The following is a 23,947-nucleotide window of genomic DNA, read 5'->3' as shown; positions in this document are numbered from 1 at the left end:
ATGTAATATCAAGAAAATATTATTTTATACTCCAATAGTTCAAAGGGGTTCATTGGACACAGCTTTCAAAATAATATTTGATTTGAACTGCAAACGGAATCGGATCATACATTTCTGTTAGGTTATCAAACATTCTGAAACGAGTTGTTTATGATGATAATTATATAGGACTTTATATTAAACACAAGACAAAAAATGTATAAAGATCTAATTTCCTTGAATTTAATGGATAGAATGTTATGTAAAGTGTAAGATGTTTTGTATTCTTTGAACCATTCGAAAGTGAAGTTTATCACTAGGAATTGTGTAAAAGGAAAATCTGTATACTATGCTTGGAATATTATAATCATTCATTCCACTTGTTCCATACCTTGAATCATGGATTTCTGCAAAGTATAGTTTTGTAAGTGAACTTACATGCAGACCAATACACAGTTCATGACGAAACTTTTAATAATAGACAAACCATCTTAAAATTGTATGTCCTTAAAAATAGTCTTCTTTTTTTTAAACTTGCAAAATTTAGATTACAGGGAATTTCAGTAGATTTTGGAAAAACTTAATGCGTGAAACAAATACAAGTTTTTAAAATTGATTTTGAATATTGAGATCCGATCGTTGCCGCGGCATACAGTTTAAATTGTGCTTTAGTGTATCTATTTTTATCATGTAATCATTATTGCTGCTTATTAACACATTATGGCTATATTCAAAACCAAATAATGATTATTGCAAATGAAGCCGGGGATCCAGTATTTCTAATTATATTCCAACTCTAACGAAGTAGTGAGTGTTATCGAGCTACCTAGTAACCCTGACCGCATTGATAATCAGTAAGCAAAGTACCATCATTTTCTCCGTTCACTTGATGTATGATGACAAGTCATGATGAATCCGGATCTTAAAGAGAAGATTGGATCTGGTAAAGATCAAAATTGTTTTGATGAGCTTTCTCATTCTGCGTTTGTCGGGTTTGGTTGTTTCACGAGTGCACCTTGACCATATTTTGATTTATAGTGGATTCGGCGCATTATAAATCTCATATATTATTATTATTATTATTATTATTATTATTATTATTGTTATTATACGTAGAAGAAATACCCCCTGAAAAAGAATTGCTTTTGCCACCACATTTAAAATAATTATGACCCAAAAATCTGTGTTTGGGCCAAACATTCATGTCACATAATTGTGTGTAGTCCCATATATACCTACTTCTGTGTGCAGTGCATGTGCTTTTCAGTGAGATTGGGTTAATTTCTTAATGATTTTGTTCATGATTCTAAATCCCCACAGAAGATTCCCTTTTTTTTTTTTTTTTTACTAGATAAGTTACCTTTCCATAAAGCTTGGAGACGGTTTCTTTCACAGTGTAATTGCATGCTGACCAGAACTCAACTTAGTCTTTAAGTTGGGTAAACCCGAATCTTATGACATGTTTCGGGAAGCTGTTTGATGAAATTACCTCAACAACTTCCCCTCGAATAACGCGACAGTCAGTACTAATAATGTGGATTATGGAAGGATGTGAATGGGACCAAAATGCTCTGAAAATGCTGTATTTTGGAGAGTGATTTGAACCGTTTGTGTTAGTTAAAGCTTTACAACAAATATCGTTAGATATTGTGTATGTATTCTTTTTTCTTTTTCATTCACACATGATGGTATAGATAGCACTCTGGTAATGCGCATAGAAACAGAATGAGAAGACCGTAAGAAGATACTCTATATATTACTGGGATCTTAATTGATGTTTTGGCTGAATTACCATAACATTGTAAATAGAGTATTAATCATGTAGTTTGGGAAATCTTTGTTCCATATTTTCATTTTCTCTTTGTTTACTTTTTGTTGTGGTTCAGATGAAACACCACCCTTCCTTGTGTTTAGATAGGGTAGGTACGATAGTGATTATTAGCAAAGTTATTTTGGGTCTTCACATGCAAAAAATGGCGTTAGAATGACAAATTTCGTAAAAACAGTTGAATGTTATTAATAGGTGTAGAATATGAACTGATGACGAGCTCTTAACTTGAGAGGACTCATTAATGAGTCTGTCATTGTGACGTAATATGTACATTAATGCCGCTGAAACACGCAGAGTGGTTAGCCAAATTTGTCCCGACGGAAATGGTAATATGCTGCAAAGCATGGAAAATCTTAAAACAATCATTATGACAGACCAAAAAGGAACGTATGTTCTCCTTTGACGTAGGATCGATTATGAGATAGAGAGAGAGAGAAGGGGGGGGGGGGGGGGCTAAACAAAGTTTTTTTTTTTTTAAAGATGGGGATAGGCGTAATAACTAATATCTGTAAAGTTCCCGATAAACAAAAAAATTATGACACATTGTAGAATAGATGTCGTAGGCATTATTGAATCAAGAAAACAAATATTAGTATAAGGAGGGGGGGGTTCGAATTGCTTGTAGAATGTATTAGAGAACCAAATTGGTTTGAGACACCAATAGAAATTCCCTGAAACAACCATTTCCCAATCAACCACACGGAGACAAAGAGAGAATATGCTAAGTAATGTATAAACAGGGAACATACAATAGTACATGTATACACAAGGTAAAAAGAAAATTTTGTAGTGTGACGAGATTTTTGTACTGTGACGACCGATAGATACCCTCTCCTTGCCCTACTTTTTCATTGTTTTTTTTTCTCATGAAATCCAACATGGTCGTCTGTTTTTAGGTGTTTCCATCACTGTGTAACCGCGTATTTACATATCTACAGGAAAAGGTGATTCATGCACGAGTACATTTAGAAAAAATGTCGCCATCGTCAACTTCGGCAACTTTATAAAAAAAACAAAAGACTGCACTGCATGAAAAAGGTGATAATTGAAAAGAAGATTAATCATTCTATTCAGACAATTGCTTATAAATTTACGCAAAGCATATCAACAAATATACAGATCAACTTTTTTAGTCTATCGATCACTCCACCACTCCGTAAATCGGCAACACATAATGCGTGGCCAATGCAAACAAGGGGTTGCCAATTTCCCGCCGCATCTGACAGATCAGACAGGCTTATTACCTTGACCACTACACCTGCTGTCGATTCTGTGTAATCGTGCTATTTTCAAGCCTTTGCGGTGTCGTATTGCGTTTGTAGAGTAACCTCTCAATTTAGGTGTGAATATATTATCATGTCGGGCTACATGTAATTCGTATCGTTTTAAGTCATTCCTAAAAATCATAGTTGAAACCTTTGCTAGAAATATTGATATACAGGACTTTTGAATAGCCATCTTGAATTGTAATTCGATAATAACCTAAATTATTGTGACACCATATTTAAACGTGTAAAGTAGTTTGAAACTGATATGAATTGTAGAAATCACTGATCATTAATGATGTAGACAAATACAATTACAAAAAAACATTGCGAGATATAGGCCTAGTAATTACTTAAATTAATCGTAAGAAAATTAGAAATGCACCATCGTGCTACAGTTTACTTGGGAGCAGAGAACAATTTGTCTGACCAAATCCAAGTCGACCATGCTAGTAGTGGACAATCATCAAGGGAACTGGGCATAATAATTGAGTACATCATGACCAAATCACTGCGATATGTAACTTGCCCCAAGCCAGAAATCCCAAAGCTTTACTCTCAACGGGTGTACAATTATTGACAGAAATTCCAATGTATTTCTAATATTAAAACACATTGTAGTGGATTCCTAGAGGGTAACACAGGGGTGTATACTTCCACCCCCTTTGGACTCTTTCTGTCTATCAGTATTGTTCAAGAAATCTGGTGTGATATTTTAATTTCGCATGGCAGATATGAGTGATTTCAATATATATTTCTTACGAGTTATATACCCTTAATTATTATATTGTATGTACTTATTGATTGTATTAATACATTTATAACTGGGAAAATCCAATTAGATGTTTACTTGATTATCAATCCCGAAATGAATGAAATTATGATTAACATACATTTAGTATGATAATTTGCCCCAAATCTAAAGGAATGTTGTTCAGATTGAAGTTGGAGTAGGATTCATACAAAATCCTTTGGAAAAGAAAGACGCAATACAAAAATAACGCATTGATTGTTAGTGCTTGTAACTCAAGTCTCTCTAAAAAAAAAAAAATTTGATAATAATAATAATAGCAGTAGCTACTTGAATAGCCTACAGGTCCACCTTTCGGTGCTCATGTCGCTTAATATTATACTCTGATACTGTACGTTCCAAAGATATACCCGCACCCCGCCGCCCCCCCCCTTTTTTTTTAAAAATCTGACCACGCCTGAATCCACCCTTGCTATCGAGGGGTTATTTTGCAGGTGCCCTGAGAGTTTAAAACAATGACAAGTTATAATTGATGCGATTTATGACCCCAATCATCACGTGTCATTGAAGCCTGAAGTACGAGCAAGTCAAGCGTTGAGAGTCGGCTGGTGAGTCGGTGTTGGATTACACCAGCATTCATCATCGTTTCTCATCGCTCAGCTCCATTGTCAACAACAATAACTTGTTTTGTTTTCCCCTTCTTACTTCAACAATCCTCCTCACTCCAAACTCGTCATGAAGCATACACACATACCTCAAGCATCATGAATGTCTCCCCGACGTCACCATTCAATAACCCGACATACAATGTATATGCGGGCATATGCTTAAAGATTAAATGGTATGATTATAGAAATTATTCGGATCGTTAATCTTTAATCGCCCCTAGTGATCCCAATATATCGCGGATGAATCCAGCGTCATTAAGATGATAGATGAATTGCGTCACACAATAAATATACGGTCCATTTTTAGTGCATGATTTTGTAAGTTTAGATCGAGACTTTTGGGGGGCTTCAAATCATGAATTTACCAAGTTGATTGTAAGAAAATATCCCTGTAGCCTGAATCATAGGAAGGTAGTGCTGAACGTGGACTTGTTAAATTTGATTGGATGATTGATAACCTAAGTGACAATATGGTTTTAAGAGGCTTTAAATTTGTATCCTAATTTTGTAATGAAGATGTTTTTGCCTTGATGGCAGTACTATAGGTAGCTTAAAATCCATGGCATTTAAACAGCAGCATTTCTGTATCAATGCAAATAGGCAAAAACTTGGGTAGGGCCTACAAGTAGCATGCACCGTAAGCATAAACAACTTACATAAACGAAAGTGTTTTATATCCTAAACACTGAAGATACATTGCAATCTTGTTTTTAATTTCATTTTATTCATCACACCAACCGGAAAACAAACTTCTCTACTCTGGAGACTGTGTCTTCTAGCAATACGAACTGATGATAATTATATATTACTTCCTGAGCGCAGGAATAGATATTAAATGGTTGTTTTGTTGTTCTCCTCAATTTGTTTGTCATCGGTCGATTCTATCTGACCATCCAATCTACCCCCGATCGTTCAGCAGTAGTAATAAGGCAGCGGAAATTGTTGTGAGACAAGGGTTCCTGCTGAGGCTTCCCTCGGCCAGAACTCCCGGCTGACGGCTCAGCTGGGGCCAGCTTCGAGACCGAGCTGCCACTGTGTCGTGAGGACTGGCATGCTGTTTGAGACTCAATTCTGACAAGAAAGATGACTGATATGATGAGAGATATAAACAGTAAAATGTCCTTGTGTAGAGCAAGTGAGCAAAGCTTAAAATTAAAATACGAGAAGTGCATAAATAAACTCTTATAAGAAGCATTCTTTCTGTATTACATATATATGATTATCGATAAACGTGGAAAATCTAATAAGTCAAAAGATTCGAGGAGTATCCAATAGTAAAAAGGTTTGATCCAACATGTTTTTAACTATCATTTTGAAAATGTTGTCACTCCTTGACTTTTAGATTGTATCACAATGAGGCATTGCTCACATTGATAGGTCGTTCTGTTGTGCGATAACCATTAGGACATTGTCCAGGTAATATACCTTTCAATAACTCTTTTAGATAAAATATTATGGGAAAACGCTTCTTTTAACTGATTATTTTATCAAACTTAATATTTCAATTTCCAGTGAAATGAAAATCATCAAGTCATATCTTCATGGCACTTGCCACTAGCCTGCTTTTGTTTATTTATGTTTCGACCGCATTTCATTCGGGCCACAACAGAAATATTCTTATCATCATCAACACCGAAAGATAAAACACCAATTAGTGAGACTCGCCATGTACACCGGTTCGTTAATTAGACAGTCCTGTATACATTCGAGCAAGACGTGAATTGTTTCCGCTTGTCGTTAACTATAGCATGCTGTTACAGCGGATGTCTTTAATTGCCTCATCAGATATCAAATCCACATTATTTAGTAATTCGATCTATTCTCTCCTTTTTGCGCCATGACAAGATCGCGCCAATTTGGAATTCTTTTCTACATGCACTTGTTTTGTTGTTAAAGCCGAAAATGCGGAGATTGTATTTAAGCATCAAAATTGAGCAGGCTTACTCCACATACCTAGACTGAGTTTACTATTTGTAAGGTGTCTCGGAATGAAAGATAAAAATGTCATACTTCGATTTGTTTTACTTGCACTTAAAATAACCCACCATGTAAACTTATCCACCTGTTCCTTTCTTCTTTCTTTTTTGTTTACTTCTTCATAACTTTTTATCTAAATAGTACATATTTTTTATAAATTGTTAAATAGTATTTTGGTCCATACAAAAATATTTAAATATCTTTTAAAAATAATTCCAGTCGTCTTTCTTTTGTTTTTGATATCTTGTTTTGTTTGCACCCCCCCCCCTCCTCTTTTGCCACCCGCACATTGTAAATATAGTAGGACGTACGTAATAGTAATATTGTCCCGTGCCAAACTTTCGCGACACCGGCGTCGTTGCGTAGCAACATTAGCGCACGTGTGGTTGGTCGAATGTTTGGTGTGACGTCACAGCGGTCAGCTGACTGTTACATGGTCTTTAGAGGACGATGATGAGTAACAGAAAGCCTGTCCGTTGATGAAAGAGTCATCCTTTGCAAATTTGGCAGCATATTTTTTTTCTCTCCCCAGAGCATGCACTCGGACTATTCGCTATGATTATAGGCCTATACTTCGGTGTTTCTATATATTGTTTTGTTGAAAGCTCTTATACCCGCCTATTTATAAGTCCCTTGCCAGTCGGAATATTTTTTCCCACTTCGTTCGATAAAAACCTAATCATCCTTTAAAAATCTCCATATATCTTATAATATCAAATAAATGTTTTTAAATGAATTTCAACTATATTTTCCATATTTTGACATGGTCATCTTATACTCCACATTTTCCTTCGAACTATGGGAATGAAATGATTGTATATATTTTCTTAAATAGCTCCTTTAAAATAATTTCTGTTTTCGTAAGTTTCTTGACATTTCTTTCTATTCTTCTGAATATTTCTTCATCATGCGGTCTTTCCTTCTCTATGAGTTTATCTGCTGTCAGTTCCATCCCTCGATCATGCCAATGTATTTATAGTCCCCATATCCATTCCCATCGAGCCAAGGTAATAGAGTGACCCAACTTTTATAGAGTCTGGTTTGGAACTCTATCTGATATTTGTAAAGTAATAGAATATCCTATCTGCGTCATCATCGATTTTGGTGCTAGGTCGAGAAAGTGTCGTCGTCTTCGTTACGACATGAGACGCGATGATTTGTCATTCCGCTAGTCAGGCTTTCTGGGTTAACTTGCCAGGGTTTAAAGCGTCCAATCGCCGTGATTCATCTGAAAGAGAGAGAGAGAAAGAGAAAGAGAGAGAGAGAGAGAGAGAAGGAAGGAAAAAAATATTCATAATTTTATCCAAAATATCTTCAAATCAACATTTTAGCTTTAGCTAGCAAAACTAGATGTTTAACTTCATTGAGTGTCAAGTAGTACCGATGACGGATCTAGCTAAATAAAGTACTTCAATCAACTCAGTTGAAAAAAAAGTGAAATTTGATTTAGTGTTTATTTTATATTCTTTCTTTTGGCATCCATAATCTCATGCGATTTCTGTGCTTTGCATGCATTACAAAATAAAATCAAGTATACAAATTGTTCACAATCAATAAAATTCAGAATAAGGTATTGCTCACAGTATTGTGAGACCCTTGACTTACTCTCGTGAGTAATACAATGTCTTTACCGTGGCGATAGGTCTTTAAAAAAATGTCTTGACACTTAAAACTTTTACAATTATTACCATGCACATTGTATGAATATCATAACGTAAACATACTAGCACCCAAAGATATTTATAATTCATGACCTATTTTCGTATACTGTACATGATATTACAAACATAAAAGACCAATTTAAAAAAGCCATTTCTTCTATAAGTATTCAAAACTGCAGCTTACTTCTCCTGTCATCTTTTTTTATTATGAAACCGCCATGGCCATGTAGCTGTTTTGGGGCTCTCGTACTTTGACTCTGAAGGAGTCAAGAAGAGCTTGAAACAAACCTCCTTTTGGCCACTTTTTCTAGAAGTCGTTGCCACTATCGAATTTTAAGTGAGTGCCTTACTACTATTTCAAGCCCGGGATACGCCAGGACTACTACTTTCTCCCCTCCTTATCCATGCTGCGCTTTCTCCTCGCGCTTCTTCTTTTCAAACTCAGTGACAAGAAGATCAGATAAAGCGCGTCTCTGATTCCAAGATAAAGCCGCTACATAGGTAACTGAATCAAAACGTAAAAGCTTAAGGAGAAAAATGTCTTTGTTGCCTCAAATGCTCGTTATTAGCACAGGCTGTCAATCATAGCTAATTCGAACTTGTCTAAATTACCCTCGCGTTAAAAGAAGTCGCGGACGACTTTAATTTTCAAATTCGTTAATCATTTGAATATGTCAGGAATTGTTTCACTTTACCACAAAAAACGTTTCTTTTAATTTATCTTCTATTTCAAAGAAGATTTGCTAGCATTCAAATAAGTGAGAAGTGATTTGGTTTTACTGTATAGATATTTCTGGATTGACCTCTCTTTAAAAAAGGTTATGCTTCCATTTAAAACTACAAGTAATGACTTCATTTAAATACAAAGAATTGTCCACATTGCTCTAAATCTTGCTAGCATCCTTAACTTCATACCGGATCATGGAAACGACATAATTGAATACTTTGGGACGTAAATTGCATTAATAACTTAAGAGATTGTAAGATAATTTACCGGTATTCACACGTGTCATTCAGTTCATTTTCAAGCGTTTTATGACAAAATATTTTATGAACACAACATGACTATTTCAATAGTAGGAAACCCCTGGTAGTTAGGCTATGCTTCAATTACGCAGTAAATTGTACCTTTTAAAATGAAAGCTAATCGCATTAGGGAATGCCATGTTAATAACACGCTTCTTTGGATATCTTGCCCCAATTGTCATATAATTAGGAACACCTGTGATTAAATATTCATTAGCGTAGCGTTATTAGCATATTATCAAAGCCCCGCGTTCTAAAAGGTATGAAAGGTACAAGGCCATTGGTGACATAGCCTGTATTCCAGGAGGTGTTTATTTGTAGTTTTTTTGTTAGCCGTTATATGAGAAATGTTTGCATTTATGCATATGAAATAATGGAGGAACGTACAGTATGATATCTTATTGAAACGAAACTTTAATGATTGTTTGAGTTTGAAATAACTCAGATTTATTTTAATTGTGTCGTTATCGCCTTCGAAATATGTTGAATAAACTTTGAAAAATAATACCTTGTTATACATATCAACACAAATTACTAAGATATATCAATTAAAATTTGAAGAGAGGATACCCCTTAGCTTTTACCGCATGAATGATAAAGAAAGTCTGGTTGTTACATAAATGTTACCACACTTTAAAACATTAAATGAGTCGTAGGGGCTACTGCAAACATTAGGATTTAAATGTATGTAAAACAACATAATTATATTTGAATATTCATTATGTGGGTATATTAGAACACAGACACAAGTAATGTTTTAATTCAATAGGCTTAAGGTTAATCTTAAATTTTTTTGTCGTTATTGTAATAAATACAGCATGATCACTGCGAAATAAATGTGAACTTGTGACACGCGCAGGAGAGAAAGAGAGAATAAACTCATTGCAGTGTAATGGCGGAGTAGAATTACATTCATAATTCTTCTCAAATCCCTTTCCAAAGACCTGCGATCTTGCCGAAAATGCGGAGAGATTAGCGAAAATGTAGAAGTTAGTCGAGGAAATGCATTTATTCAGTGACTGGGTTGAAGGCGAATGGATTCAGCTGTTTTGCTGCTCATTGACTCTCTACTAAGCGCTGAAGATTATTGGCGGGGGACGTTATTCTCTCTTGCACTTCATAAAAACTCTTCCTCTCGCATTTAATCCCACAGATTCATGCTATATTATAAAACAATCCGTGGCCCTTTATTTGATCAGATTGTTGTGTTGACGTATACGATGGAACACATGTTTTGTGATTTCAACGCGAGATGAGACCTTGAGCCATATTGCACAACGCCTCCTCAACTAATATTTTAATTGTCAAAGGTTTAATTACAAATTATTTATAATTTTGTTGAATGAGTTCAATAAAATTTGAAACAATCGATTCTGCTATATATTTCATTTGTTTATTACACGATGACGAATTCAGATGTATTCCCTTTTATAATACATTTTTTATATTGATATTATTCATGGTGTAGAAATCAGTTTTTTGATGAGAATACTTCTCAAATCGAATATGATAATGGATATATAATGTACGACAGAATGATCTGCATGTCTAGAGCTACGTCTCATTCGTTTGAAAAGTATAACGATTCATTAATTTTGACAAAACCACAAATATTCATGAATGATAAAGTAAAGTCAAGAGAAAAATGCACGTAATAAACTAACACACAGCAAATAATTCCAGCGGCTTTAGATAACGGAAAAAAAGGAAACGAGTATTGGTGTTTTCTGCTATTTTGACAATAGATCGCTCAATTTGAAAATATCGAATTCCATTCCAGAGATAAGGCAACATCTGTTTCAATTCAATGCCATATTTGATCTCCTTTTGTTATCCAGGAATCATTAATTAGCGAATTGATGACTCAAAGAAGGAACAATTGATTGGAAATATTTAAAGTTTTAGTTAAAAAATAATTTTCTTTGTAAAAATAAGTCTCATTTCATTTCGACTTGTCATTTTCCTAACCTAACTTCTTAAAGATGATTCTCATTGTCATTATTATGAAAGAAATGATGATTGTGGTAATTATTTAAACAATAGCAGACATACAGAAAATATTGGTAAAAATGGAGCAAGAACAAAGCTTGTATTCGGAATATAACTGTTTGATATTTTAAAAAATACAATCGATTCGTCCTTTATTTTATTACAACTTCTATTATACACATTAATACTACAATGACTATTACAACTACTACTCCATTTACCATCATTCTAGTAATGATAATATTATTATTATCGCTTGCATGACCTGAAGTGATACTACTTCTGTTCTAAATTGTATGCTTTTCTTCTCACTCGTCTCCTCCACATCATTTTATCATGTTATTATTTGTTCTTAATCTAACCAGTGTCAGGTTTTCCCCGTAACATTCCTGTTTTCTTTGCCCCTCATCTTTTGGTTCAACTCGTTCGTTCTATACTTTTTTAGATTTATGTCTCTTTTTTGTCTATCTCTCTTGATTAAGTTATACGCTCCTGCAGCCCTTATTATAATTTCCAAACACAAAATCTACTGTGCAATTCATAGTGTTTGTTTGAGTGTGAGTGTGTCTGGGGTGAGTATGTTGGTGGGGTGGGAGTGGGCTTTTGTCGTTAGTTCTTTTGTTGTTTAATCAGGAGACCCTGGATGTGAATCACGCCTTATGCTTCTAATCTCAGGCAAGGCATTTTATCTATACTTGCTTCTCCTAACACAGGAGTATAGTCATTAGTAAATATGTACGTTGTGGAGATAGTGGCAGAGGATACGAGGCACTTCATCTCCACTTGCCTCTCTCGACCCAGGTAGTGTAAATCTGCTTCTCTAAACCCAGGAGTATAAGCTTTTATGTACGTGGTAGGAATAATGGCTGCATTTGTAAAATAGTTACCTCTCTCTCGACCCGGGTGTATCAAACATAATATAGATAATATAGGAATAATCTTAGATTATCCACATTACGCAGCCGCAATATGTATCAAAAGTAGTCATTCTTATCATTTTCATTGTTGACATCCTCCTCCTCCTTCTCTCCTGTTTTGTTGCTTGTCATTCTCGAGCTGTCGAGTGAGAGTGTACTCCTCAAGGTACGGGCCAGGATATTGGGAGTGTTGTGTCACTTGCGTGGGTTTTCCTCATCAATTATTGGGAGGAAAACTTCACAAAGGAGTTCGGATGCCTTCCCTCCGTCTCCAATGAATTCATTGGATGTGTCCAACATACTGGAACAATTCCATCGGTATTAAGGGATGTGTATTTTTAACCATATGAGGTATGAGCACGATCTTTATATATATATTTTTTATGATTTGATTCAATCATGGAAAGGTAATAAGATGGTGACATTTGATAATCATTTTGATCGCAAACAAACTTCGTTAGAGAGCGGGTGAGCGGGAGGAAAGGCAATGTCTTTCATAATCATGTTAAGTTGTGAAATGAACGCAGGTAATATTCTGAGGCACATATCATATTGTGACTGCCTCTAGAAAGATTGCCTCAATATGATAAGTAGAGAGAAAAGTTGTTATCAATTTTTCTTCGGATGAATTGTAGAGCTACTTCAATTCCTCAGTCCTGTAAGTTGGAAAATTCACCTTACATTATGTTTTTTCTTGTTATGTTTTCTATAAATTTCTATCCCGTGTCTCCTGCATATGCTTGGGAAATAACAAACATTAATAAACATAATTGTTTTTATAACCAAAATAGCAAACAGTTGTGAAGTCTTTAGTCAATGCATCCTCGAAGCCTGATAAGATTTAGAATTGTCTAATTACTCTGATCATCCTCGACCTAATTCTCACTTTCTCAACCACCCTCTTTCCAGTCCGTCCTGCCAGGTCTGTGACGTAACAATAGGATGAATCACGCTCAACTCCCATCCAAGATCAACATCTCGAAAATTATTGAATGTTTAGTTTTACATTAGTCGCTGACATGTGACCGTGAACTTCACACGTTCAAAGGCCAGAAAAAATGACTCAACTGTAGAATTGCGATTTGTTGCTTAATTCGGCTTCCTTTCCCACTTCTACTTACTATTTATTTAGAGGTCACGTGACGGGAGATTTTAAATCCCCCTCAACTTTCTGCCCTCGGCATGTGTTGCTTTTTGTTTCCTCTCCATTTCTGTTTTCTCACATTAACCTATCCGCTTTTCATGAGCTTTTATACTTTTTCATATGTAGTTTATCAGGCGCCTGTATGAGTAGACACAAAAGTTCATTAAAAGTATCACTTATGTTCCATTTCATATATCAGGTGATTTAATCCTTTATGTTCGAGAGATGTGAGATAGTATTACATGTAGATTCGCATAATATAAGTATCCATAAAGAGAGAAGGAGGAAATATGTATAGGATAATTCTTTTTGTCATTGTCATTTGTTTTTTCATGACTAGTATCAGGTGTCTTGCATAATATGTTATGAATGTTAAAAATGTGAATGCGTATTTTTCGTATTGAACATAGATTTTCATTATTGTTTCATCAAGTCTTTATTTCAAGAGAGCTTGCAATATTAAGTTACCAGGATCATGGTCCTGAACCGGACTCATGGCAGGTCATACAATTTTTTTTACAGCACAAAAAGTCAAATTTTTGTAATATCAGTCCAAAAGATGAATAGAGAATAGTAGTATCAGATATCATTTATCCGTGACATTCTGAAAGACACGTCACTCCTGCACTCTCTCTGTCAACTGTCCGTCAAATATTTTGATTAAAATGTTTGTGAATGCATATGCATTTTTTGAATAATTTCACAAACCATCTTTCCTTTCAAAATATTATGCACGTCGATCTCTATTTTTACACTTCATTTGTTCATGATTTATTACTTCCCAATACGTCAACGCTCGATGAGTTTATTACTGGTTTTTTGGCGCCAACTTTGTTGTACAAAAATACTCCGTGATTTGGACAGGTGCAGCAGAGCGTCTCCTCACCTGTCCCTCACCACACCCTCACCAGACCCGTCTTCACCAAACCTGTTCAACATCTGCACCTACCTAGAACAATTCAATCAGACACAGGAAAGGAAGAGAAGATAACACGCTTGAATCTTGATCATATTTTGACAACAGATTATTTGACATTTTGGTTAAGGAATGAGCTCTAGTTTTCCCTCCTGTCGAACTTTCGGTTTCTTGGATTCGTTCCGATTTGGGGGTGAAACGTTTTGAATTCCCTGGTGACCACTTGCCATAATGTTAATAAACTCCCGCGCTAAATGTATATTTTACTTGTATGACTGTTGATGCCCTTGTGTATTATGAGTTCCCGTTACAAACCGGTAATCCTTAGCTTTCCTCTCGAGAGTACCTGTCAACTACTCGCCACCACTCCCTTCTTCTTCTCCCCCTTCTCAACCTGAGTCCTTGAGAGATTGTGCTTTAATCACATACTGGCCAGGTAGTCTCAGGGACGTTTTCCATCAGAAGACGTCGAGTTCATTTACAGGAGAACGGTTCCTGACCTGATCAAGAGCCAACACTCTCTCTCTGCTCTCCTTCATTAAGGATAGGGGTAAATCCCTAAAACCCCGTCCCTCCCCCTCCTGTACGGTTGACCCTGAAGGGTTGGTCTCCTGGGGTTGTGTGGGGTCCTGCTTCCCCTTCCTCCAAGGAGGGTTGCAGCAAGCTCCCCAGTATCAAACCCTTAATCGAGCATCTTTTGTGTCCCCGTGGAGGGATGCGTCATCTGCAAAGGCCAAAGGAGAGAAGGCAATGGGAGAGGGAGCCAGGCGGTTCGTCTCTTACGCACTCTATGACGTACAAAGCAACGCGAGCCTGCCATTTTTGTTGTGAAACAGGAAGGCTTCACAATTTAGATAAACCTCACTATAATCTCGTCCCAGGCACGTTTTTTATTTTATATTCCTCTCTGATGTAAACTTTTTCCTAAACACAAAAAACCTCCCCCGATTTTTTGGTTGGTGCAAGAGAGAATGAGAGAGACGGATATAGGAAGAGAGATCGATGAAGAGAGGAGAACGGGGAGGAAACTGTAAACAAAAATAGGTAAGATGTCAAGTATTGGCAAGCCAAGAGATGATGATTGTATTGTTAGGTAGTGAGAGCAGGAGGTGAAGTAGCAGGCATTTTTAAGAGTAGACCTGACTTGTTTTGTCATTCCCTGACTGGTCTTTACCAACTCACTCGCGTTTATATACATGTTGTTAATATCTACTCATCTCTGACGGGCTGTATTAGAGCTGATCTGATAATAGTATCTCCCACTTCTCCCCCTCTCTTTCTCTCACTCCCTCCATCACACACCTACCTCCCTCGAACACACCATTTTGACAGGTGGACGTGTACTATCATCATACCAGCGGCTTGGACGGGAACTCGACTAACCACGTCGGAGCTTCAGCCGCACACCACGCTGCAGCAAGCTATTATTCGGGATCGGCTGCGGCGGCTAGAGCAGCAGCCATGCATGGATACAGACCCTCACACGGTGAGTGAAACTCTTTCCTCCATTACCTACCAGCAGTAGATCCCCCAGATTAGATGCCACTGTACACCAATCAATTACCCCATTCTAGGACGCGTAACAAAATGACAGCCCATCTATAAGAATCATCCCCATAATCATAAAGCGTTGTATAGAAATTGGATCGAGTTATTGAGTATTGAATATTATCATAATTAATGATGCTGAAATGTAATGCTTAAACTGTCATGTGTTAATTTGTTTCAAACTTTATCTAAAAGGTTGTAAACTTATCTCTTTGATATGATTGACCAATCATGTAATAATTACATTCGACGGCTGTTAGTGCATTATTGTTTCACTTCGTTTAAGTTGCTTCATAAACTGAATTAAATGTGAACAAAGTGAATTATTTAATCTTTTGTTTTCATGGATGTTTCTGTTACTTTCACTTACCTGTAATATATGAATTTTTAAAATTAGCAAAAATATCGGTTCGCATACTTAATTGCATATTTGTACATTGATAATATCTCCTTCTAAATATTTAATATTACATGTATGTTTTTAATAACTAATATTTCATTAATATGATTGATATTGATTGTTGGTCTAATTAGCATGCTTGTTGTTGAATGTGCCGCAACTTAATTGAATCAACAATTTATGAATAAGTCAAATTGGATTACCTAATTATTATTATTATTATACTGAAGTGAACATTGATCTCCTTATCATATTGTAATTAATAAATATGTATGTAGTGTGTTCGTATAACAACCATCAATAATGCATGTAAATAAGAGGAGAGTCTAACGAAATATAAAAATGGGCTGCTATTGGCAACAGTTTAAGAAATTATTATCTAGAAAACAATCAGTTAGTCCGCCTTACTGCCGAAGCAGTAAACGATGTATAGGCTGTTTATTATTGGTTTGAAATATTTAAGTAATCTAATAAACATTAATAGCATACTGAATGATATATGTCATATGCATTTCGGCAAGACTTAAAATCTAAGACGAACTGTACCTCCAAGCAGCCGACTATAAAAATGAATTCCATTAAAGTATGGTTTATCAGAATGCACTATTTCATTCCAAAACTTTCAAAAAAATGTATTAATATCAATATCTTAACTTGGCGGTCTTTTGCCACCACGTCAAGTCGCGATGTCGTCTGCGTGATCTTAAACGATGTCAGACACTATCTGATGCTTGTTAATTTACACGGATGCCGACCCGTGTTCCATGCGCTGCTTTGCAAGAGAGCGCAAAAAAACGTTTCCCGCCAACTCGATTACAAATTAGTTCATCAAATTAGGATTAGCCTTATCACGTCTGTTCAGTATCACATTCCTCGAGACCCTCTAATGAAAACCAGGGCATCCTTCTGCACTTTCTTCAACTAATTCCAAATACGAACTTTAATCTCGGACCTCTCCAGCTGCAATCCCATTTTTTAAATAGATGTTGACGTTTGCAGCGGGGATACTTGGTGAGGAAAGAAGACGTGTTCGGTTGAAATAATTTAATGAATAAATTTTCTTGTCAATTAATTCGAATTAATTTTCATTACCGTTGACGTTTCCTCTAACTGCGGATTGAGATTATCAACAAGTGTGCTAATCAATGTAAACTGTGTGGGCTTCAAGTATACGTTTCTACTTAACATCATTTCCTATACTAATTAGACAATCGTTAGAAACGTGAGTACGCATAATCTAGTACCCTCAATTTGATTATATTTGATAGTCCCTCTTTGGTAACTATGTTTGGAATATGATTTAGATCGAGAAAGGAGAGTGAACCCCTCCCAAATTTCTTGAACTGACACGGAAAACCAACCACAATTAGGACAGTCACGTTTTCACTGTTTGACAAGATTATGTGGACGTAATGTTTTGTTAAAACAATTTGCTTTGTGTAAGTTTGATCTATATTTATAAATGATACTTTGATAAACTTAGCGAGGGGATCAACCAAATTCTACCTGAATAGAAGCGCAAAGATAGAAACAGATAAAGGAAACTTTCTGAAAAATTGGCCGATAATTTTTTTTAATGAATTTTTAGAACACGATCAGTATGGGGTATCTTTGATTGCGGAAGGCATCGTGTGGCGTCATCAAGGGAAACATATTCCCTTTGTTTCTTATACAAATACACTCAGTAAACGTTTTCTCGATTATTAAAGTGAAACGGCCTTTATGGCTTTTAAACTGGAATACATGAGACTAAAGTTCTGTTTTATCAATGCAATTGGTGTTTTTTTAAAACATTTTGTACACAACGAATTGTGAATATGCTATTTGATCAAACATCATGATCGAAATTGCCAACTGGAGATTCCCTATATCATTATTGCTCTAAAGTTTAAAACTTTAGTAATTTATCTATTGTCCCTTTTTTCAACTTATGTAAAAACATTCTTAATTCTCTTAATTCTTTTGAAATTAAAAATTATCCCTTTGATTGGAGAGGGATAATATGAGCAGAGCCAATGTGGCCATTCAAAAATTGATTCTGCATTGTCTTTTTAGAGTAAACTACGGATCTAATCAGTGCCATTATTTACATCATCGGAACAAAAACAGAAGATATTAATATAAATTTGTAACATTTAAGTTCTTAATTTAAAATAAATTCGAAGATGGAATAAATCCCCCATTAGTCAATAATAAATCTCAATTAAACAGACTCTCGTATTTGGAGTGATGCCTGGTCCGATAATGTCGGGTAGATGTTGATGAGAAGCCTCTATCATGCGAAGCATTCCTTACATTTTATATTTTTCTATGGGAGAGGGGCACTTCTTCGGGGGGCGATGATGGTGGTGGCAGTGTTTATTTAGGGGGTATTCATAAGGTTTGTCATACGTTTTTATTTATATTTTCTTTTTCTTTATTTCGGGCCTAGGAGACCTTTGAAACGAGATACTAGGTGTCGCCTCGTACAGTTATTCCGTGAATTCATACCTTGCATTTCAAAACATTTGAACTTTTCGTTATATTCTATCAGAGTACATTACTATTAATAACTTTATATTATCTCAAAATTACACAGATTATGCAGCGTCATATTGTTTTAAACTACTTCTGTGAAAAGGTCGTATAATATTTAGTGGTATAGATGAGATATAAAGTGTTGATAATTTTCATGAATCATTTCAAATAAAAATTAATGCTCTTCTAATTTCATGCCTGCTTTCATAATTTTATTCATAATAACGATAGAGAAACCGATCAAATTCTCACAAGTATCAAACAAGGCGAATTAAATACGAAACCCAAAGCCCCGTGAAAAGTTGACGCCCATTTTGTGTGGGTTGCTTAAAGAAATAGTATTTTCAAATGGATAAGAAAGAATTACAAATGATAATTCACATTGTTAGATATACGATTTCCTTTGCGTCTTAAACAAACATGACTGAATTGTGATGAGAACAAAATTTCTTGCTGTTGAAAAAACTATAAATTTTTTTTTTATCAATACATAGATAAATCCTCCCTCCGCCCTCTTATTAATCACTATTTAATCTTAATCTTATGAGCAATTAGAAGTTCAAAGAAAACTAATGTGTTATTATTCATGTGCTTGAATTTGGAAAACAAAGTTTTGTACATATCTCACTAAATCTATTTCTTCAAATAATAGTTAATAATAATCGTAATCGGCAGTTTGCTTGATTTCTGAGTGTCTAATTGATGTATATCCACTTTATTCGTTTAATTGTCACTTTTTTCGAATTAATTCTGTATACGTTTCTCATGACATATTTAAATGTAGATACGTATAGTTCCGGGTATATTATAATGTTGTTATTATTATCAATTTTTAAGTTTTGATTTTTAAAAATGTGATAGGATCAATAACTAATAACAATAATTATTAACAAATTGTTGCTCAGTGTTGTGGGATGGGCACTTTCTTATTATTCAGGTCTTTAATTTATCACTTGTACTATCTATTTGATTAACAAAAAAATATTGTTATTAATTTGGATTCCATAAAGACGGCTTCCTTCCATACCGTTCGAGCGGGATAAGCTCTATTGCCCCATAACTTAATTACAGACCTGCTTACTATACTGGATTGGATTTTAATTATAGATCACACGAAGGAATTCTGCCTTACACCAGCATATTACCTGATGATAAAGAAAATCTTCATTTGTTTTCAGATACTTTCTCGTAAATATTTATATCGGTCTTCATTATCGTACAGTTTGCAACTTCATCACTATTTTCATACGGGGGGATTTATAAAACTTTAAATTATAAAAAACACATCTTCATTGTCCCTTTTATATTTTTGATAGTGTTGATTTATGCAGCTGTCTACTACATTGGAAACTAAATCATGGTAGTTCTGGAGAAGAAAAAAAGAAAGAAATTCGCATAATCTAATATGTTAAATTAGGGAGATGAGTGCCTAAAAATAAGGCGATTGATTGACTAATAATAATCATCGTATAGCACTAATACCAAATACTGCAGTGTAATATCTCGATTGGAATTCAAACAAAATTACTGATGGTAAGAACAAAAGAATTTTCCAGAAAAAAGAGATTTTTCTTCCTCTTTTAATTAACTGCATTGCGAATTTTCATTTTGTTTGTACTACTGAAACGGGAGTGATGTGAATCATGTGATACAATTTGGGCAAACGGAAGTATTTTATTACATTACAACCACTAATATTTAGATCAGAGTAAAATAATATTTTTCAGTCCCTTCTGAATTGAAAGAAAATATCTTTGGAACTCTAACTTTCCATATATGACGTACATACGGACTTTTTCGTGGGATGTGTTAAACGTATGTGTCACGACAGCATAATTCTTATTATCAGTCTTCATCAACCGAATGAATTTATAAGATGGAACAAACTACAATGATAAGAATTTAACGGTTTTGGAAATAACTTCACGGCTACGTCTGCGACCTCGAAGTATGAAATATCTAATTTGTTCGCATTTCCTTCCCGTCATCACTACTTTTTTTTCCCTGCAAACGATTCATGCCACAAAACCCAGCGGAATCTTGCTAGATCTTTCACGCAGGAAACGGAGCAACACCGGTTTTGGTAGCCGATAAGTCAGGCTGAATTGAGGTAGAAGAATCGTTAGTGAAATGCCGGGAATGATTATTAGGATGGGGGTGCCTGATTGGATGGTTGTTTGGTTGCACGTGGGGACCCCTGGGAGAAGGACTTGAGGAGGAGTAGGGGGAACATGGGCGTGGAGTAATGACAGACCCACTGCATGGACCCCTTTCTCCCCGTGTATGTCCGTAGAGTAACCACAAAGATTTATGATGTATATGTGTGTGAATAAACTTCATGGGATTGGAGTGATGCCGGTAGATAGGGGGCGTGCTTTCATCTTGCCGTGCGATACGCCAGTTGCAGGGTTGCGAGTTTTTTTAATTTTGATTTTATTTTTTATTTGTTGCTTCTTGGTGCACTAGTCTCATTAAAAAAAAAACTTTCTTAATACCATCCTCATTCTATCCATCATTCTTATTAAGCCCAGCCCCTTGTTATAGTTTTTGCCTCAATATTCCACTGTTACATACACTTCACGTTCTACAGTTGCTTTTTTACTTTCTTCGATGTCTTTCTTCTTGAAAAGTCTCATTCTTTTTATTCTCTTATATAAACGACATCTTGTCCATAAAAGATGCTCTTTCATTGTTATTTTTTTTTTATTAAAGATCAGATGTACCAGAGTCCGTTTTTATGTATAGCTGCTTAGTTAGTGAGATTTGTATGTATACACATTCCGCATTACATTTTAAATAAGTCTTGTCAAAGTTTGGATGGGAAATATTTTCAAAAAATTGGTACGAAATACACCCCTACCTACGTGTTAGTCTGCCCTATATATTATGATAAAATCACGTTTAACTGATTTTAAAAAGAACTTGGAGAAACCCTGATGTGCAGTTCTCTTTTTCATGAGGACTACTGGCACGTATTTTCTCTATCTTTCATAGCTGATTATAGAATGCCTTGAAACCGTAAATCATCATGGTGACGACAGAGCAAAGAAACACCAAACCTTCTACCCCTCTTCTTTATCTCTCAAGAAATTTGATTTTTGTAAACAGCCCTGAACCCGTCATCCAAAATTTGTAAGAGCTTGACTCATCCTGAGTTTGAAATTGCAAAGATTCAACTTCATAAATTATTTCAGTCGGCAATCTTGATGTTTATCTGTTCCCGCTCTATCTAGGTATAACAAGATTTGCTCAACTTTATAGCGACCTCGATTTGAGAACACCTTGCTAAAAATAGACCGATCTAGCTTTATTTACACCGAGGAGCCTGTAGGTGTTTCCACGCGTTTTTAACCATGATATATTTTATCAGTCTTGATCATTCGGTTGATGCAATTCTTAGAGCTAATAAACAGATATTATGCATTCTGCATGTTTTCAGTGATATAACAGTTTTAGGGGATAGTTTATAGGAGCTAAATATTGCACATAACACAACTTGCCTCCCCGTGATCGGAAGGTCCCGGGTTCAAAACCAGTCACTGTGGTAAGGCATTAATGATCCTCATTGTCATGTCCCTCAGAGAGGACTTAAAGCCGTCAGCCATCTGGTTGCTTACTTACCACATGGTAAAACAACCATCAGATGGTGCACGAGGTGTTTGGTTTAGCGACAGTGTAAACGGATCCTCGTTTTCTTTTTTGAGAGGGCTTGTGATGTCAAGCCGAACACATCCCTGGAAATGTCGTATATTCATGGCGCCCCCTTCCGTTCAGAGTGAAACTAGGCACACACGACGTGTTGCTTTCCTCCCAAGTGACAGGGGTACATTACCCAGGTCACCTGACTTTGAGTTCGACTCCCTACGTCCTCTCTCTTACTCTCTCTCTCCCCTGCTAGTAAGATGACGCAAGAAGCCGTTGCCATGGTCACGATATGACAGATTTCATTTACGTCAGATTATTAAATTCGAAACAACAGTGTCGAAAGACGAGTGAGCTCCTTACTTTCCTTTCTCTTCCCTCGCTTTCCTTTCTCTTCCCTCTCTCCCATAAATTATTTGAAGGAGGGGCATATTTGACAACTTTTTGAAAACCGAATGAATAGATAATCTTAACATGTTTCTGGTCAGTGAAATTAAAGTACATGTATGATATAAAACCGTACTCGTTAGGGTAATATTGCGTTTCATTTCCTATCTCTTATAGTTACACGTAGGCTATATTACAACAACAAAAATCCAAACAAGTTTAGAACTTATGATCTTGTACAATCTTACATTCTTATACTAATAATGATAAATAAATTCATAATTTCATAAACACTTCCAAATTTTTAAACAATTTATAGAGATAATTTTGAGATGATATATCTACTGGTAATGATAAAATACTATTATTTATTATAACAGTTACAAAGAGAACGAGAAAGAAAGGGACGAAACATTGATAACTTTGGGTGATGAATCGAGCAGTTTGTCTACAAAATAATTTTGTACGAGAAAAATGAAATCCAAGCGCGTATATTCTACTTTAAAAAAAAATAATAATAACGTCCTTTGAATAAATAAGTTTAATTGATTAATGTGTTGATGAAAGGGCATCATCATTGATGATAGTTTGAACTTATCACTTTGATTTCTTATAATATCGGAAATAACGATTCCACTTCAACTGAATCTTGCTGAAAACTGAATTTTATTGAGCACTTTTCCCCTCCAATTATTGTTTTACTCTTGTATTGGCCTTTCATCAAAGGCGGGCATGGCGCGCTTCGTGGACAAACACCATGTCCGATAAAGTACTTGGTAATTGTGGATAGATTAATACCAGTGGTCAGGGACCAGCCGTAGCTCAATGTGGGTCCACTTAAAAGGCAATCAAGACCAATAAGGCCCATACCTACCAGTCATTATAGAGCATTTTAGGGGTTTAATTCATCAACCTGTTGATTGTTGTGGGTTTTGACGGCTACATGTCATCACGGGTCTCTTGCCGTGCGTTCCGTTCGCCGTGTCAGCTCCAACTAGCGCAGTAACATGCGGACGAGGACACACTTTGTTTTGCTCTAGGTGTAATGTGGGTATTAGGAGGGGAAAAAAGAAGAAAAAAGAAAAAAGGGCTGCCGTGAACTTTAGGGGTCAAATCTTACCAAATTAGATTATGTTTTAGTTCGCAATGGGGTCAGGCAGCACGCGCCTTGTACCGCCAACCCCCAATAACCCTCCATCGTTCATGACTGTAAGAATAACATACCGTATTGGAAATAGATCAGATCTAAAGAGAGTCAGACAAAATATGTATGCACAGAGCAGCAATGTTGGTTCCCGGGAGGGGTGCAAGGTGTTGTTGCCCCCAATA

At 35.7% G+C, this 23,947-nt stretch overlaps 1 protein-coding gene across 1 annotated transcript in view; it reads left to right on the top strand.

The window, feature by feature from the left end:
- GATAc (GATA transcription factor) overlaps positions 1-23,947 on the top strand; it is a 55,900-nt gene that overhangs the window by 850 nt on the left and 31,103 nt on the right. Inside the window, exon 2 of the mRNA XM_011684973.2 lies at positions 15,457-15,610. Coding sequence (XP_011683275.1) covers positions 15,457-15,610 — 154 coding nt within the window. The remainder of the gene's footprint in view (positions 1-15,456; positions 15,611-23,947) is intronic.

Source organism: Strongylocentrotus purpuratus, unplaced genomic scaffold, assembly GCF_000002235.5.
Source record: "Strongylocentrotus purpuratus isolate Spur 01 unplaced genomic scaffold, Spur_5.0 spur5_scaffold_6, whole genome shotgun sequence".
In the NCBI taxonomy this organism is placed as follows: domain Eukaryota; kingdom Metazoa; phylum Echinodermata; class Echinoidea; order Camarodonta; family Strongylocentrotidae; genus Strongylocentrotus; species Strongylocentrotus purpuratus.
This window is presented reverse-complemented; position numbering and strand designations above follow the sequence as displayed.